Genomic DNA, 17,974 nt, shown 5'->3' on the forward strand with positions numbered 1-17,974 from the left:
TATATTATATACTAAAATGGCCACACATAAAACATCATGTGAGTGTCTTATGACTACCATTCACAATTAACTCACTATGGATAGTTTAAATAATCTGCACGAATTAGATGAGATACAAACTGCAACCTCAATTAAATGTGATATTCAAGATCTATCTAAAAATGAAAGTAGTTCCCACAATAACTTATGTATTATTACTCAAAACATTAGAAGGCGTCTAGGCGACAATAATTGACCTTATACCTACTCAGACTGAAAAAGCCCATTAACGTAGGAATAGGCTTGAATATTTAAATGTACTATCTTTTCATGGTCTCTTACCGGGTACCATTCTCAAACTAGAAAAGAACTTAAAGAAAGCTTATGTACCTGTACTAAATACTACAGTAACAGACCACAACACACAAGATTAAAACTACTACTGATTTTAACAAAGCATATCGCACCCTTATATCCACTGACGTTACTAAATTAAATATATTTAATGACCCTAATTTATTTTCAAATTCTTTAATAGAAATGATCAAATCTGCTATCCAAGTAAACACTAAACTCTCAGTGATATCGCACACTAAAAGAATATTGAAGCCATGGATAACGCCTGGAGTTTTGCGTTGCATCAAACTTCGAAACAATATGCAAATTAAACTGAGATTAAACCCACAGAGTCTTATTCTAAAATCAACCTACAAACGTTTCCGAAATTATTGCACTAACCTCATAAAGAAGCTTAAAATAAAATACAACAAAGATCAAATAAATAAGTCCCTAAGACACCCTAGAGCTGTCTGGAGTACTATAAATGAAATAACTCATTATAAGCATCATCATCACAAATTTTAGTAAATCTGATTATTAGACTCTTAGTTGAAAATGGACAAAAGCTGGCTAAAACAATTATTGAGCAAACTGGCTCCTACCAAAGTCCCTCTATACATCATTTTCATTCATCTTCTTTTGTACTATTTGATACTAATACTGAAGAGGTTAACAGCATACTTATGATTCTTGACTCTAGAACGCTCCTGGCTGGGACGGAATTTCAACGAAATTTCTTAAACTCTGTAAAGATTACTTGATCCCACTTATAACAAGATTGGCTAATCTCTGCTTTAAATCATGAATTTTTCCTTCCTCTCTAAAGCGTTCCATTGTTACTCCTGTGTACAAGAAGGTGACATCATCGAGTACAACGAGGCTTTGGAGAAGATAATAAGTAAGAGAAGATAATAAAGATTCTCAAGGCCATCAACGAGGACAGCCCTCTCTCTCCTAGACAGCTACCTAAATGACCGAATACAGGAATTTAAGGTTGACCTATACCACAGCACAATGGAAAATGTGAAATTTGGCGTACCGCAGGGCAGTGTCCTTGGCCCGACGCTCTTTTTAATCTATATTAACGACCTCTGTAACCTCCAGATCGACGGGGCGAGTATATTCACTTATGCTGACGACACAGCCATTGTTTTCTCTGGTATCTCGTGAGAAGCCGTACAGAGGAAGGCTGACATGGGCCTTGAAAGAGTCTCAAATTGGCTAAACCAAAATCTATTGTCACTCAATATATCAAAAACAAACTATATATGTTTCTCTCCACATGACAGATACCAGCCCGTTCAAGACTTCTATATCAGAATCCATTCATACTCCAACCCACACGATTTGAACTGTAATTGTCCCTCCATAGAAAAGGTGAATTGTACCAAATATATCGGCATCCTGATTGACCAAAGGTTAAGTTGGCATTCCCAAATCGAACTGGTCATAACCAGGGTGAGAAAACTTATGTGGATTTTTAAATCTCTGTGGCAATAGCACAGTCCTTAATAAAATCGCCTTGGCTCAATCAGTGATCACCTACTGCATCCCGGTATGGGGCGGTGCAACTAAGATAAGCCTCTTAGAATTGGAAAGAGCTCAAAGATCACTACTCAAGGTCATGTACTTCAAACCTTTAGATTTCCAACTGTTTCGCTCTATTTGACTTATAATCTTTTGACAATTAGGAAACTTTATGTTCTTAACATCATTTCAGCCGTCCACAGGTCACTTCTGCTAGATCACGCCAAATTGATCAGTAGAAGAAATGATAAAGTAGCTCCCACGATTACTGTTCGCACTACTTTTGCTGAACGATAGTTTAGCTGTCAATCAGTGTACTTACATAATAAAATAAATCGTTTCTTAAATATATATCCTATGACAAAACATCTATGCAGAAAAGCTTTAAATAATTGGCTAACTTGTCTTGCTTATGATGAAGTGGAAAATTAAAACATGACAAACACACGCATTGTATAGATGGACCCAATTAAAGGTCCAATTCAAACCCACATGCACACACTCACTCACTCACTCACACACACACACACACACAATTATTTAAATTGTGTGTATTAAATTTGGTTTTAAATCATTTCTGTTTATTTCTATATTGTTTACTAAATAAAATGTATCTGCTAAGGAAGTTGCGACATATTCCCAATACAAGTGTCCTAAGACAACTTACTGGGAAGCTTCAACCACTAAAAAAATGTATATGTAATCTTTGAAGTAAACGAAATTTATTTATTTATTCATTGTACAGGGTATGCATTGAATTGTTTAATATTTGAAGTAAACCACTTACTGCATTGAAAATCCGATTCTTTCATAGCGGCCAAAGACATCCCTGCAGCTCCCGAAGGCTCATAACAAGTTGCTGCTACCGTCATAACGCTGTGTTCATTAATCATTTTAACAAACCAAACCATTGAGCAGTCGCATTTTAGAGGATTGCTATCCAATCTAAGCTTTTGGAGTTTTGGTAAACCTCTGAATGAACCCAGTGGAATTGTCTTCAGGTTGTTGTGTTGAAGAAACCTGAAAAAAAAAAGAATTTTGTAAGAAAATACAAAGTTTATAATTATGAGTTGTTCTTTAATTATTGTCATTGGCAGTGCAGCAGCCGTTTGTGGGAAGAGCAATTTCATTTAAATTACAAGTGGTACATACAGTACATACAGTACTTACTATATTTTAGTATAAGTAAGAATTAGGGAATATCATAAAATTTTACTAAAATCAACAATTTAAATATCTACTCAGCTAATGAGGGGTCACAGTTCGTTTATAGCTGTCTGTTTGTTTGTTTTAACAAAAATTATATTTTTAATAATATTATTATTTTTATTTAATTTTGCTTTCTTTATTAGGGATGATATTAAACAGTTGTTAAAATAATTTTTAATTACTAAATTACAAAATGTATAAAATTAATAATTGTGAAACCCACACAGTTAGGTATAGAAGTGTTACTCGATTATTACTTACAGGCGTTCCAGTTGAGGTAAGTTTGAAAATGTCAGAGGGTCAAAAGTGTGTATTTCATTGACGTGCAAATACCTGAAATAGAGAAATATTTTCTACGTTATTTATTGTTGTAGAAAAAACTTTTTAAATGATTTTCTGGATAATTAATTAAAAAGACTATTAAATTAACAGTCACTAAATAAGGCTGTTTCAGGTCTTTCAGTGTGTTTGAATGTAACATACACAGAAAATGAACAGGCCTTCTCATTTTAACCACCAGCTTGGAACGTTCGACATATCTAAATATAGCTAGAGATGCACTGACCCAATAATAAAAATCGAGATCCATTACGTGAATAGTAGTAATCCATTTGAACTACAACAGCCATTTAAATATATACATTTTACAGTAATTTTACGTCAGTTGGTGCATGGTGTGACATGTAGCTCTAATAAGAAATCTTTGTAGAGCTGGTGAGAAGGTTCATTTACAATGAAATTATAACATTATGTATTCAGACTCCAACAAAATAAACGATAATAACGAACCAAAACCAGTGAAGTGTAAACAGGACAATATGCAAAATTGTGAGGGGGAATTGGAATTTTACGGAGACTTTTTCTGGATCGCTCGAAGATTTGGTGAATATATTCGATGAGAAAATTACAAAGTGCTTCGGTAACTATGAAGAAAGTGTGGAAAAGCTGGCGCCAATGCAAGTTCGTTCTCAAGAAGAGATAATGAATGAATGCCAAATGTGGTGGACGCTGACTGGAAACTTCGGGGACATCCTGCCCATTGACTGGACCAAGTCCTTTTCAAGAAAGATGCACATTCCTACATTAAACCTAACAGATAAGAAGAGTACCAGCATGACCCCGGATGACGAGATCCACAGCTCGGAGGACGAGGCCGTGGCTTCAGACCTAGATATGCACGCGCTGATCCTAGGTGGGCTGCATCAAGACCATGAGTGGCCGGTGAAAACTGCTGATTATGTGATACAAGAGATAGACGACATGATGCAAGAGACTCCATCATCAGAAGGTGACATCATCGAGTACAACGAGGCTTTGGAAAAGGGAAGGGAGATTCTTAATGCGCCGCTCTATGAAGAAAAAACTACGACAACTCTCCCTCGCACAACTGAACGAGATGTTCATGGAACTCGAGGTACCCATCCGTGAGTTCTCGGAGACGCTGATAGCTGAGCTAGCGCACCGCGACGAGCTGGAGTATGAGAAGGAGATGAAGAACACCTTCATATCTCTGTTGCTGGCACTGCAGAACAAACGCGAACAGTACAGCGCCGAGAAGAAGAAGCGCGGACCGCCGCGATCTCCTCACGCTAGCGAGACCTCTGAGCCTAAGTACCTGACCACTGTGATCCTCTTCCATTCGGAGTACGGACAACCGGACAATCAAACTCTCCAAATCCTAATAAAGATTCTCAAGGCCATCAACAAGGACAGTCCCACAGTCTCAACACTTCTGCCAGACTACATCCTCAAAGTGCTGTGTCCGACATTCTATCTACAATACAGTGTTGTTATATATTAAAGAAACACATAAGTTAGTAGCGCACGTATTACGTGATTCGAAAGCCTCCTAATTGGGGCGTATTTTGACACTTAGTAAGATATGTTTAGACATAGTTTGATAGTGACAAGAACTATTGTGTTCTTTTGCAAGGTCTTTAATTAAACAATTATATCTTTAGCTATCGCTAAAGAATCAAATTAATTGTTATTTTGAGTGAGGACTGTGTGTATTGCGCCCAGTGGAAGTATGTTCATTCCCTCTTTAAATCTGGATTTACTTATAACCACATTTTTTCCGAATTTTTGTGAATAATTAAAGGTATAATAAAAAAAATTTTACCATTTTTGTAATCTTTCTCTGTCTACCCTCTATAAGAGGTACTCAATAATGGCCGGTGGTAAAGTCTTTTCATAATTTCGTATATGTGTATAAATTTGTAATAAAATCACTTTGCCTGTAATATTTGAATCAGTTGCTGGTTTCGATGATATTAACATGTTTACATTTAAATAAAATTAAACAAATTAGTATAATGGTGGTTCCGCTATGTTTCAATTATATTTCTTTCTGTCCAGCTGAGTAAAACCTCATGAAGAAATTTGATCTATTCTAAAGTTTATTTATGAAAAAGGAAAAATGCAGCACAAGCAGTAAAAAAATTGCAAAGTTTTTAGACTAAATGTAGTCTAATATTAAATATTTTGAGTTCCAACTTGCATTGTTATCTTTTCAACGCTTGTAACAACCAACCGGGGGTCAACAAAAAAATAGCACAATAAAATATAAAGTTTTTTGACCTTGAATAGAATATAAATTTTTTGACCTTGAAAAAGACAATTATATCATTATCTCATAAGTATGGCTCAAAATGATCTCGATCCATTTTATGATTTGACTTATATTTTGGTATGCAGAGAAGTATTATTGGAGATCACAGGGGTATATCACCATTGGATACGATTTCATGTAGGTGGGTCATTACTCATCCAGTGCACAGCATGACCATAATTACCAAACACCAAAACATTGGTGTAAATTGACATACTAAAGGACAAACACAGCCTTGTTGCTGAAGAATTAGGTGGCATAGCTAGTATCATATTTATATATATGGTAATGTTTTCTATAAGTGTTTATTTTTGTTAATACAGTTATTTTTGTTAATCTGCACAATGTTTGTTCTTCACCCAAGTTTGATCAGGAGAGCAATTTATTGCGCGATAAATTTTCAAGTCACAAGATGATTACCCATATTATTATCAATACTTTTCTGCATTGACTCGCTACTATTGAAAATACTTTGAAAAACGTAAATTAAAAGTTGTTCAGCAAGATTAAATAAAAACATGTAAATGATAAGGCAGACTAAACATACGATGCTTAAAACAAATCCTCACAAATATCCCAATCAATTCGTCATACAAATACGTCAAAAACAAAGTTTATATTTTAAAGTGAAAACTTCTTTAGCATCGTTGTGATTTGAAAGTCGATGAAACGAAAAAGTGACAGTAAAGCGAGACAAGCACATGAATTCATAAGATTTAACGTGGGAGAAAATGAGATAGGAAGCAGTGTACACAGTGTTTTGGTACCAGGCGATCATAGTTGAAGAAGAGATTTTCTTATCTATAACGCGAGTATACCTTAATATATTCTGACGTTTACTTACTACAACATAAATATGGTAGCGGTGATAGTAATGTCTTTCATAGCTGTGAAATCATGTATCATCCTAGCAACATGTACCAGGACTTCATATGCAGTTTAGACGTTCATGCACAAAGCAGGTTTCACTTCTGACATGTGCACTTTGTACGCACGCATTTTTTTTTTCATACACAAGTTCTATAAGGGTCCAATCATTTGGAGGATTGAGGAAGAAACTTATCAGAAACAAGAATACGTAGCGTTTGAAAAATGTTGAAACATTAATAACTCGAGAGAAAAGTACTCACAAATGCTCCAAATATTGCATTCCCTGGAATACTCCCGATTCAATACTTGTGATTTTGTTCCGGTATAAGTACAGGTACTTCACACGTCGGACCCCATAGAACATTCCATTACGTAACTCCGTGAGCTTGTTGTCGTTTAACAGAAGTGATCTGAGTTTGTAGAGATGACTGAAGATCCCTGGAGCAATGTCATAGATGCGGTTGGCTTGTAAGTCCCTGAAAATAAAACTATATTAATTTCTAAACTGTTGTAACAAACAAGTTAGGTAGGATGCGTACTGGTAACCTCGGTCTGCAGGATAAGGTTGTGTCAAGAACTCCTTTAGCGACAACAACAACGAAGTTAAATCATTTCTATTTAATGGACCAAATATTTTAATGAAGCCAAATATTTTTAGAATTGAATAATAATTTTATTTGAGTTAAAATTAATCCTTATAACTTTATTAACAATAATATGAATACATTAAATTTAAACTATCATTACGGTACCAAGAATACTGCCAGCATTTCGACGTTGGATAGCGAGGCTGATCAGTTGACCGAAATAGCTGCAAGCGCTGGGGTTTCCAGTAACCCTATTGAGGCGAGAAGATGATAGAATAACTTTTGTGCGAGTAGTACTAAAAAATGCGTCATGCCATGCCAAAAAACTTGTTTAACTGCAAAGAAAAGTGATAGTTCAAAAAGGCTGTGGAGTGTTAACTATAACCAACAGCAAGCATTAGCAACCTACAAAGAAGACTTAAGGGTATGTGTAACAGGATTAAGTAGAGTTCATAGCTCCAAATGCTACTTTTTCACCACAAAACTTGTCTAAAGACAACTTGTTTGCGTGTTTTCTGCTAACCCTTCGCCTTAAATGAATATATACCACTGGACTGGCGGCTGTCAAAGTGCTTTTGTGCCTGTTTGATATTCGCCATTTTGGCGCTGTTGGCCATGTAGCGAGAGTCTGCGGTACTAAAACTAGTGATGAAAACCTATGCAAACATCGACAAAAAAAATCAACAAAAATAATGTGTAATTTATACGTTGATTCTTGAAGTATAAATAACACAGAAAACGAATAAAATTAATTTAAAAATGCAAAAATACTTCAGAGTATTGTACGTTCCTTCGCAACAATTTGTATTATACGTCAAAATTAGTTCTCTGGACGCTCGCGAGTGGCGCATCAAGTAGCCACAAAAAATTTGCTGTCAAACATATGTAACAGCCTCTCCAGTGGTAATTATACAGGTCAGTGATATATTCGTATATTGTTTTGTTATAATCAAAGACGACATGAAAGTCCAATAAGCGTAACCGTAACGTGACGTGAGATAAAAAAAGCGTATAAGAGAGGAAAAGTTAAAGGAGTTCTATACAGCTAGATGGAAATGAAAGGGAATCTGCTCTTACTGTCGTAAGTCGTTAACAGTCAGCCACGCATGACTGATCCCCTATATAGATTACCATACCAGTGGGAGGCTCCTTTGCACACGATGCCGGCTAGATTATGGGAAATAACAAACTACGTAATAAAAAATTACGTAACATAAATTAAAATACGTCCATGAAAATATCACAAAAAATCATGTCTACTTTCATCACAATATTGTTTCTTTACTTGGTAACAAAAGTTGGTCCGACAATTTGCTTAAGAAGCTGTATACTAAATACCTAAGCGAAAACTGAATTGTGCAACCGTTTTGCCGGCCCACCTCTTTCCCCGCGCCATTTTTACGTAATCAATTTATTAATTCTATTATTCAAATTCAAATATTTTTATTCAAAATAGGATGTGACATCACTTATTGAAAATTAAAAAAACTACCACCCATTTCAAAATGAATGCTTCAGGCCTGAGAAGAATAGTAGTAGTAGTGGTAGTTTTTAACTTTCAATAAGTGATGTCACATCCTATTTTGAATAAAAATATTTGAATTTGAATTTGAATATTTCTATTGTGATTCAGATTTTATATATATTTATATACAAGCATTACTCGTTTAATAGTTCGTAAAATAGTTTGTCATTTGCAAGTCACACTTCATGTACTCGACCGCTTAAGTTTCTGCGCTTTTTAAATGTAACAGCATTCATATAATTCGTGACTCAATTAAAACATCAGCAGTAACTGAAGCTTTATTGTTCGTTGAGTTATTCAACCGTTTTAACATAGTGCCATGAAAATTTTTTTTTTTTTGAGAAAGTTGAAAATTCTTTTGAAAATTCTAGTAATCACATTCTATGAATACACAATTCAGATGTAATATTTTTATCCGATAGAACTTTTGACACAATCGTAAAGAATTGATCAATAAATAAATAAAATCATCCAAGGAAATACAGATGCGAAAAATGTTTAATTATATTTTCGTTTAAGTTTTCTTACTTTATCTCGATATACTTTGCTGGTATTTTTACGTCGCAAAAGGCAAACGGATAAATGGTAGAAAACAAAAAAAACAGTTTATATCTGCCTACATACGTCAATAACCAAAAAACAGACTAAAACGAAATTTAATCTTAGGAACTTTATTTTGTATGTTTTTTATAAAGGTTATTATACAATATATTATCTAGGCGCCTATTTCTGCCGTGAAGCAGTTTACTGTGTTTCGGTTTGAAGGGCGCCGTAGCAAGTGAAAATACTGGGCAAATGAGACTTAACATCTTACGTCTCAAGGTGACGAGCGCAATTATAGTGCCGCTCAGATATTTTGGGTTTTTCCATAATCCTGAGCGGCACTGCATTGTAATGGGCAGTGCGTATCAATTACCATCAGCTGAACGCCCTGCTCGTCTCGTCCCTTATTTTCATAAAAAAAAATAAAAATCACCTACTTAATACTAATATATATGAAGGAGCGGGATATTCTGACTCAGATTTTCTCAGCTACAAAAATGTTCCAACCATTTATACTATCGCGTACTACTTTTGGTACTAATAAAGAAATTTGAATTTGATATAGCATATATTTCGTTATGGCATGTATAATGGAATGAGCAATGAGCCCAATTTATATAAAGCAGCATCTTCTCCCCATAGTGATAGCCCCACAGCGATAGCCCCCGACAGTAAAATATTTTAGTCGCAATCATATGACTGCACAACTCCGCACAAAACTTGATCCTGACAAATATATTCATTTACTACCTGACTCGACCGACGCTGTTCTATCAACAGAAAAAAATGTGATTGGAAATTTTCTGATTCGGGAATAACGTAGAGTTTTCTTTCTTCCACGTACTACTAAACTGTGGAATGAGCTTCCTTGTGCGGTGTGTCCGGGACGATACGACATGGGTACCTTCAAAAAAAACACGTACACCTTCCTTAAAGGCCGGCAACGCTCCTGTGATTCCTCTGGTGTCGGAAGAGATTGTGGGCTGAAGTGATCACTTAACACCAGGTGACCCGCTCGTTTGTCCTCCTATTCCATAAAAAAAACGTATGATATAATGAGAATCATTTTGAAACTAGAACAGATCCGGGGGTATAAGTGTGGCCTACGGCAGTTTTAGTTCGTACTCAAAATTTAAAAGGGAAAAGAAGAAGTAGTGAAAAGTGGAAAGTGATTACGAAGAAAGAAGAAGAAGGAGATAGAAGAGAACTAGTGTTTGGTGTGGTGTAATCTGCTGAAGGCACCGCCATCGACAAGAGGAACAGCGGCAGACCGGCGAAGTGCAAGTTTGAATCGTGAACGCATATAAAGACTCGTTCCTATTAGTGGAATATTCATTTCCAATCCCTGATCCAGTCCCGTATCAATTTATTCATTTAAATTATATGGTGTAAAAGTGTAAAATATTTAACTTATTTAAAATGATAAGGAATACTGTAGTATTTGTGAGAACAGCTTTTAAATTACCGTTTATTGCCAATTTCTTAAAGTATTAAAATGGATATAGTATGTCATCCATAAGAGACAGTCATATGACACATCTAATATAACCCGTACACCGATAATAAGATACATAATTCCCCGATACATTATATTGTTATATTGCACAGTGTTTTCGTTAAAAGCTCCAAGACGGATAAGTTTTTTCCGACACCTTCAACAAATATCGATACTGAACATTAAAATTGTACAAAAACTTAATAAATAAAACATTTCTTTAGAACCAGGCTATCCATTGTTGAAAACAGAATGACAATCGGTGCAGTAGTTTTTGAGTTTATCGCGGACAGACAGATGCGACGGAGGACTTTGTTTTATAATATGTTGTGTTTCTGATAGTTACACTAACAACACATCATTATACAATAATAATTATTATAGTATCAACATAAGACATAAGTACAATAAGACATTCCTTAACAGTGATAATACCCTACTCACATCATTTGAACTAAAATATCTCCAACAGAATAAGTACCATACTGTTTTAGAGCAGAAAATTAATATCCCATACAATAAGAACACAATGTAATACTCGACTGTTTTATAAGCATTGCCAATAATTTATTATAAGAAAAACTATTTCAGTTTGATGCAAATTATATAAAGCTCGCAATTTCAATAAATGTTAATGAAAGTTCTTGAATTTAATAATAACACACTCAGCACAACATCAAAGCTTTACAATAGTAGCTAGGATACCTTTGATATGAACTTTCCGATCAAATACTAGGTATTCCGATTAAATTCTACAACTTCGTCGAGCCAGTCAGAACTCAGATTTCCACTACATTAAGTTTAATAACAAGCAGTTGCTTGTACCCGTCTATTGCGTAAAATTGGACGAGCAAGTTTCGCTGATAAACGTTTATTATTATTTGTACATATTATTTAGATTTTCTGAAAAATTGATGTAAACACATCTTATTTCTAGGGTTGGCAACAGTTTATTTACTTACTTAATTATTCGTAGTTTTGTATTGGGATCTCAAATTCGACAAATCTTGAGTGCAAATACATAAGTACTAGCAATTTTTTTGAAAGAAAAACCACAAGTATCAACAAACTCACATTGTGGTCAACTAATTGGAAACATGCATAAGGGTCTTTTTTTATGAAAATTAGGGATAAGACGAGCACGTTCAGCTGTGGTAATTGATACGCTCTGCCCATTTCAATGCGATGCAGTCCGATTAGAATTCTTGAAAGCCCCAAAAATTCTGAGCGGTACTACAATTGCGCTCCTTTCTTTGAGACATAAGATGTTAAGTGTCATTTGCCCAGTAATTTCAATAGCTACGGTGCCCTTCGGACCGAAATACAGTAATACCCATAATCTAGCCGGCACCCTGTGCAGAGGAGAATCCCACTGGTGAAGTGTTGTTACTAAAATAAAATTGTGTATAATTTCATGTTAAGGATAGTAAAGTGGCGTGATTCCCGCAATAGCTGATAATATATCCCGCATCGACCCTTAATTTTGGTTCAAATTAATACGTAAGTATCCATCCCTGTGGTTCAAATTAAGTTTGTATAAGTCATATTGCATACAAATACGATAACATAGAGCGGTCTGGAGTTAGGAACCCAAAAAAAAATATTTTTTTTTGTGTTTAATTTTAATGTTATTTTTTATTAGATATAAGTTCTCAAGTAATCCTCAAGACGGCACTAAAGTGCGTAAAGTTTGCGAATGTTCCACCGGAAAAACAGAATCTATGCTGTTCTCTTTAAAAAAAACTATATAAACAACACACTTAGAATGTGCAAATTTCTATCCCGAGAGATTTTATAAGACGAGCTAGAGCAACGAGCTTCTGTGAAATGTGATGAATACTGAAATAGGAGTAAACATGAAATGAAAGTGACACTAATTTCATAATACCTTGCAGTAGAAAACATCCTCTCGGAAAATTATGTACTTCATGAATTAATTGATAAACAAGATCGAAAAATTCAATACTTACTTCATATTTGTAGATCTAATTTAAAAAATAAACAAAATCACATTACATCTAACCACAAATTGAACTCTATAATCAAAAGTACACCAAAGTGAAATATAAGTCTGTGGAAAATCTACAGAAGCAAAATATTATTTTTGCATGTGCATAAAGTTTTATAAATATTGTCGAAGGTCTTGAAAATATTGACAACGAAAATGTTTATACTCTTTAATATTTAAGAACTGGACATACCTATTACCAAAATAAAATTATTAATTTAATTACTAAATAGTTATATATATTATGTAATGATATTAAAACATGTGTAATAAATAATGTCATTCCCAGGGGTTAGTATGAAATCGAACTGTTATCTATTATCTATTCTATAATAGAGGTTATAGAAACAGTATCGAATATTTATGGCGTCATATCGGCATCATAGAGAAGTCCCGTCCAAGTTTGCAATCAGCAAAGGAATTAACGAGGCCTAAATCAGACTGCTTCAAATATGACAAGGGGGATTCAATTAATCTGGCTTTGACTTTGTCTAGTTCTATTAGCCATTTCAAATGGCAATAAAATAGTTACATCTGTCAGCTTTATGGAACGGATCGAACAAAGACAAAATAGTGCCATAGTTTTAAACTTAAAATAGGTTTCTGTGCCGTGATGCAGTAATATGAGAGCATTATTGTGTTTCGGCTTAATTTAGTGTACAACTTATGGCTAAATGTGACGAGCGCAATTGCGATACCGCTTACAGGTTTGGGTTCAAACAAAAAAACGTGGAAAAACTGGAATTTTGCTAAATGATTGTGTGAATAACTTGGGATTCGAACCATATACATTTTATTTCAGTTACATAAATTTCATTACATTCAAGTTGATTTTGAGAATCGTTGATAACCGCTACAGGTTTCTCCTAATTTATCTAATGCAAAATAATGAAAAATGTTTCAAAATATGTATATTACAGGTAATTAAGGCACAAGTCAAGTTTTTAAATATCATCCAATTAAGGAGTAAAAGAATTAAAATGAACTTGACTCTCGTCTGCACTTTTAGTATAACATGTTATTTCATTTAATTCTTTTACAACCTCAGTTCAAGTTATACCTCTTTGGAATTCCTTAAGAGGCTCTTTTTGTTGACAACCATGTATAAGCTCCTTTTCTACCCTTAATTGGCAATTAAGTACTGAAATAATTGTTATTATTATTTATTGTTGTATGTTCCTTTTGTTATGTTAGTAGTAACAACTTCTTATTTAGTTAATAATTGTAATTTAGTTAATAATAATAATTTTCTGAACGGATTCCATTGCGTTGATGTATTTCAGATAAAAGGGATTCTACACTGGTACAATATATCCCAATTGTGATCGTACTAGGAATTTATAAATTTTAAGGAAAGTAGATTTCTGGGTGAAGTTATTACAGGAGCGAAACACAAAACCATACTCTTTATATTCATTAGTCGTATTAATGATCATGTCTACATGCGTATCAAGATGTAGCTTCATATCAAGAATAACACCTAGGTCTCTAATATTGTCTACGCTCTTGAGTCGAGTTCCAGATAACGTCTATATTTCTCTTTTTTGTGAAGGTGATCGATTTACACTTATTAAGACTTAAAGTAATTTTATTGTCACAACAGTGATTAGAGAATCGATCTAGGTCTTCGGAAATAATAGTGGTCCTCATAGCTTTCGATAGTGTGATATATCTTTAGGTCATCAGCGTAGAGCAAGAATTTACAAAATTGGAAGCAGTTATGAATATCATTTACAAATATTATAAATAATAACAGGCCTAAAATTGAGCCCCGAGGTACATCTGAGCTAACCGAGACAAAGTCCGATTCATGACCATTAATAATAACTTTTTGCGTTCTATTACAAATGTACGATTTAAACCAACGTAACGGTTGCCACGAATGCCATTGAAGGCTAGTTTCTCTAGTAGGATTATACGGTCCGCCCGGTCAAATGCCTTACAAAAGTCAGTGTATATACTATCTGTTTGTTTATTGGCATCTAAACCTTCGAAAAGGTAGCTAGTATAAATTACTAAGTTAGTGTTTGACGAACGTCTCTTAACAAAACCGTGTTGTTCTTCAATTAATTCATGAATGCCTTTGAACCGCCCATGTCTATTGGTAAAATTCGAGCTGACTTCCAATTGGTCGGAAAAACTCCATCTTGTAGACACAGATTAAAAATAAGCTGCAGCGGCTGATATATAGACTTAGCGGTAGAACGAAGGAATATCACGGGAATGCCGTCCAGACCTGCACCTTTAGATATATATAGAGCGTGCGCAGTTCTATGAGTAGGTACTGCCTCTTTAGATACTTGTACATCACTTATCATTAAATTCGAGGTATTAATCGTAATATAGGTAATAATCTGGTACATATAGACTCCAATCTTGGACAGAAGTAATATAAAGTCTTTTGTATTTCAAATAATCTAAATAACAATAAAAGTTAAAAAACTTAGTATTTCTCCGCAATTCTAAGCTTTTCTTATTGAAATTTTTTATAATAAAAGTATTACTTAAACTTCGCCAAACTGCACACCTAAAGAAACTTTAGTATTTCTCCACAATACTAAGGTTTCCATATTGATGTATTTAATAATACGAGGGCGGCCCTGAAAATTTCGGGAATCAAGGAAGTGACACAACATAACGATTTAAAAATGTATTTATTGCTTTTCGAAGTATTCTCCGCGAAATTTGACACATTTTTCCATACGATGGAACCAATCATTGAAGCAACCATTCCATTCGGAAGTTGGGGTCTCCAAAATGGCCGTTTTGTAGGCGTCCACAGCTTCTTCAGGTGATGAAAATCTCTGACCACGCAATTTATTCTTTATTTTAGGGAAAGTATAGAAATCATTAGGGCTTAGGTCGGGGCTGTACGGCGGATGGTCTAATAATTCTATGTTTTCTTGTTTTCTGTGCGCGGTGTGAGAACTCGCATTGTCGTGATGGAGGATGATGCGGCGGTTTCAGTTCTCTTTACGGAGTTCAGAAACGACCTGTGGCAAACAAATGCTAGCGTACCATTCTGCATTAACCGTTCTTTGTCCCTCAAGAGGAATAGTTGCAACATGGCCGGTTTTGGAGACAAACGTGGCCACCATTTTATTTGCAACACTCCTTGAACGAACAATTTTTGTTGGCTTTAACTCATATTCGAACACCCAAAACCGTGACTGGTTTTTTGTTTCGGGTTCGTACTTTTATATCCAGGACTCGTCACCTGATACAATGTTGTATACAGCATTTGAGGACCCTGCGTGGAATCTTTCGAGAGTTCTGACGCACCAAGTAACGCGAGCCGCTTATTGCTCTTCACAGAGCAAATGCGGTATCCATCGGGAAAACAACTTTTTTACACCTAATTGTTCATGCAAGATTATTTGTATTTGACTCATGCCAATTTCTAAAGTTGCCTGAATTTCGCGGTATGTCACATGTCGATCTTCCTCAATCAGCTTACGCACAGCATCAACGTTTTCTGCAGTTTTTGGACGACCTTGACGGGGATCATCACTGAGCTTGACACGTCCACGTTGAAATTCAACAAACCAGCGATAAATTGTGGTTTTGGATGAGGCTTCATCACCAAATGCAGAAATCATCCGGTCAATACACTGTTTTTGTGTTAAACCACTTCGAAAGTCATAATAAATCATCGCTCTAGAATTTTCTCGAGTCAATTCCATTTTCTCAACGACTAAACAAGTTTGATAAGACCTTGTGACAAGACCGAGAATCATTTTTTAAATAAATAAATGGTATTCGATTTTTAAAACCAAGGAGTTTTCAATTAAAAAAATTTTAATATGACAGGAACAGTGGAAATATTCTATTCCCGATACTTTTAGTGCAGCCTATGTAAAGGTATTACTTAAACTTCGCAAAACACCCCGTTTCACAGGTTCAGAAATCTTTCAGTTAAATAAAATGAATATTTTTGTTGGTGGGTGGACCATGACTCACCGTCGTTGCCCAAGCGTTGGCTGGCAACAGTTGAAGCCCTCGCTGGTTCATCAAAGTCGAAAGGATTTTGTTACGTTATTGAAATTGACAATTGACATTGAACAAAACTGTTGGCAGCTGTAGAGACTGCCGATAGAAGCGAAAACTTAGAACTTTTAGTATTACAATTTGAAATTTCATAATGTCTGAAATAAAATTATCAACTTCAATCTAATTTTCTCCGGGAAATAATTATATGCATATTGTTTTTTATTATTCAAATATATTACGGACTGTTCAAGATCATGACATGATATAAATATAATTTGATTGAAATAACAATTATTATTTACGAATACACTATAATATTATTTATGGATAGTATTTGTTTTTACATAAATTTCAATAAGTATATGATTTTTAACATTATTTCAAATGTTTGCATCACTGTACTTTCAATTATGTCATTGTTTTCTAAAAAGATACAATAGGCTTATGGTAACTAACGTAAGTGGCAAAAATTTACCTAGGTGTCGCGTAAAATCTCATTGATCGTTTTATATTTTGCAATACTGAATCTTCGATCATTGGACATATTCCAATTAGATTTTACACTTAGAAATTCAATTAATGGTAATTTTTATTAAAAAATAATTTCAAATAATGTAAAATGAATACGAGGATTTAAAGGTAACTTCTGTTATTCATTTTCTTTATCCTAATATGCAAAATGATCCTACAACTAAACAATTCAAATAATAATAAAACAAAAACACAATTTCAACAATGCATACATAGTTTAATATACACATTGAACTTTTCACTAAATCGATTCAATTTCACTTGTAAGATATACACAGCACTAATCATAAATGTATCAATACGTTAGTCAATATATATGAACACCCTCAGGCTCTTTAATTGTACATTTTTATTGTACGTTATTACATTGTAATACATATTTTCATATAAAAAAGTACGCTGAGTCTGTTCTTCTTAGGTCTGAGGCACACCATTTTAAATGGATGGTGGTTTTTAACGTACAATAAGTGATTTTAAATTCTATTTTGAATAACGGAAAATTATAGGCTCTCGTGCTAGTGAGGGGCTACCAGCTTCATGGGCACCTTACCTGCGGACTGCGGGATTTTTGTCTCTTTCCTATTTGTAAATTGATATTGTTATTTTAGGTTGTGATTCCGTTAATTGTCAGATGTTTTTGTCAGTGGCATATTTATATAAGAATTGTATGACAATATATAATATTATGTTTAAACAGACATGCTAACATTTAAGAAATCAGCAATATTAATGGTTTATTAATACTTTGCTTTATACATAA

General features: G+C 34.4%; 1 protein-coding gene and 1 pseudogene across 1 annotated transcript in view; one reads left to right on the top strand and one right to left on the bottom strand.

Moving 5' to 3' along the window:
- LOC126978877 (peroxidasin-like) overlaps window positions 1–17,974 on the bottom strand; it is a 62,983-nt gene that overhangs the window by 7,053 nt on the left and 37,956 nt on the right. Inside the window, exons 2-4 of the mRNA XM_050827993.1 lie at window positions 6,796–7,011; window positions 3,316–3,387; window positions 2,633–2,865 (exon numbers count right to left, since the gene is read on the bottom strand). Of these exons, the coding sequence (XP_050683950.1) occupies window positions 2,633–2,865; window positions 3,316–3,387; window positions 6,796–7,011 (521 nt within the window). The remainder of the gene's footprint in view (window positions 1–2,632; window positions 2,866–3,315; window positions 3,388–6,795; window positions 7,012–17,974) is intronic.
- LOC126978416 (fasciculation and elongation protein zeta-2-like) lies at window positions 3,804–4,855 on the top strand (annotated as a pseudogene).

This window comes from Leptidea sinapis, chromosome Z (genome assembly GCF_905404315.1).
Source record: "Leptidea sinapis chromosome Z, ilLepSina1.1, whole genome shotgun sequence".
NCBI lineage: Eukaryota > Metazoa > Arthropoda > Insecta > Lepidoptera > Pieridae > Leptidea > Leptidea sinapis.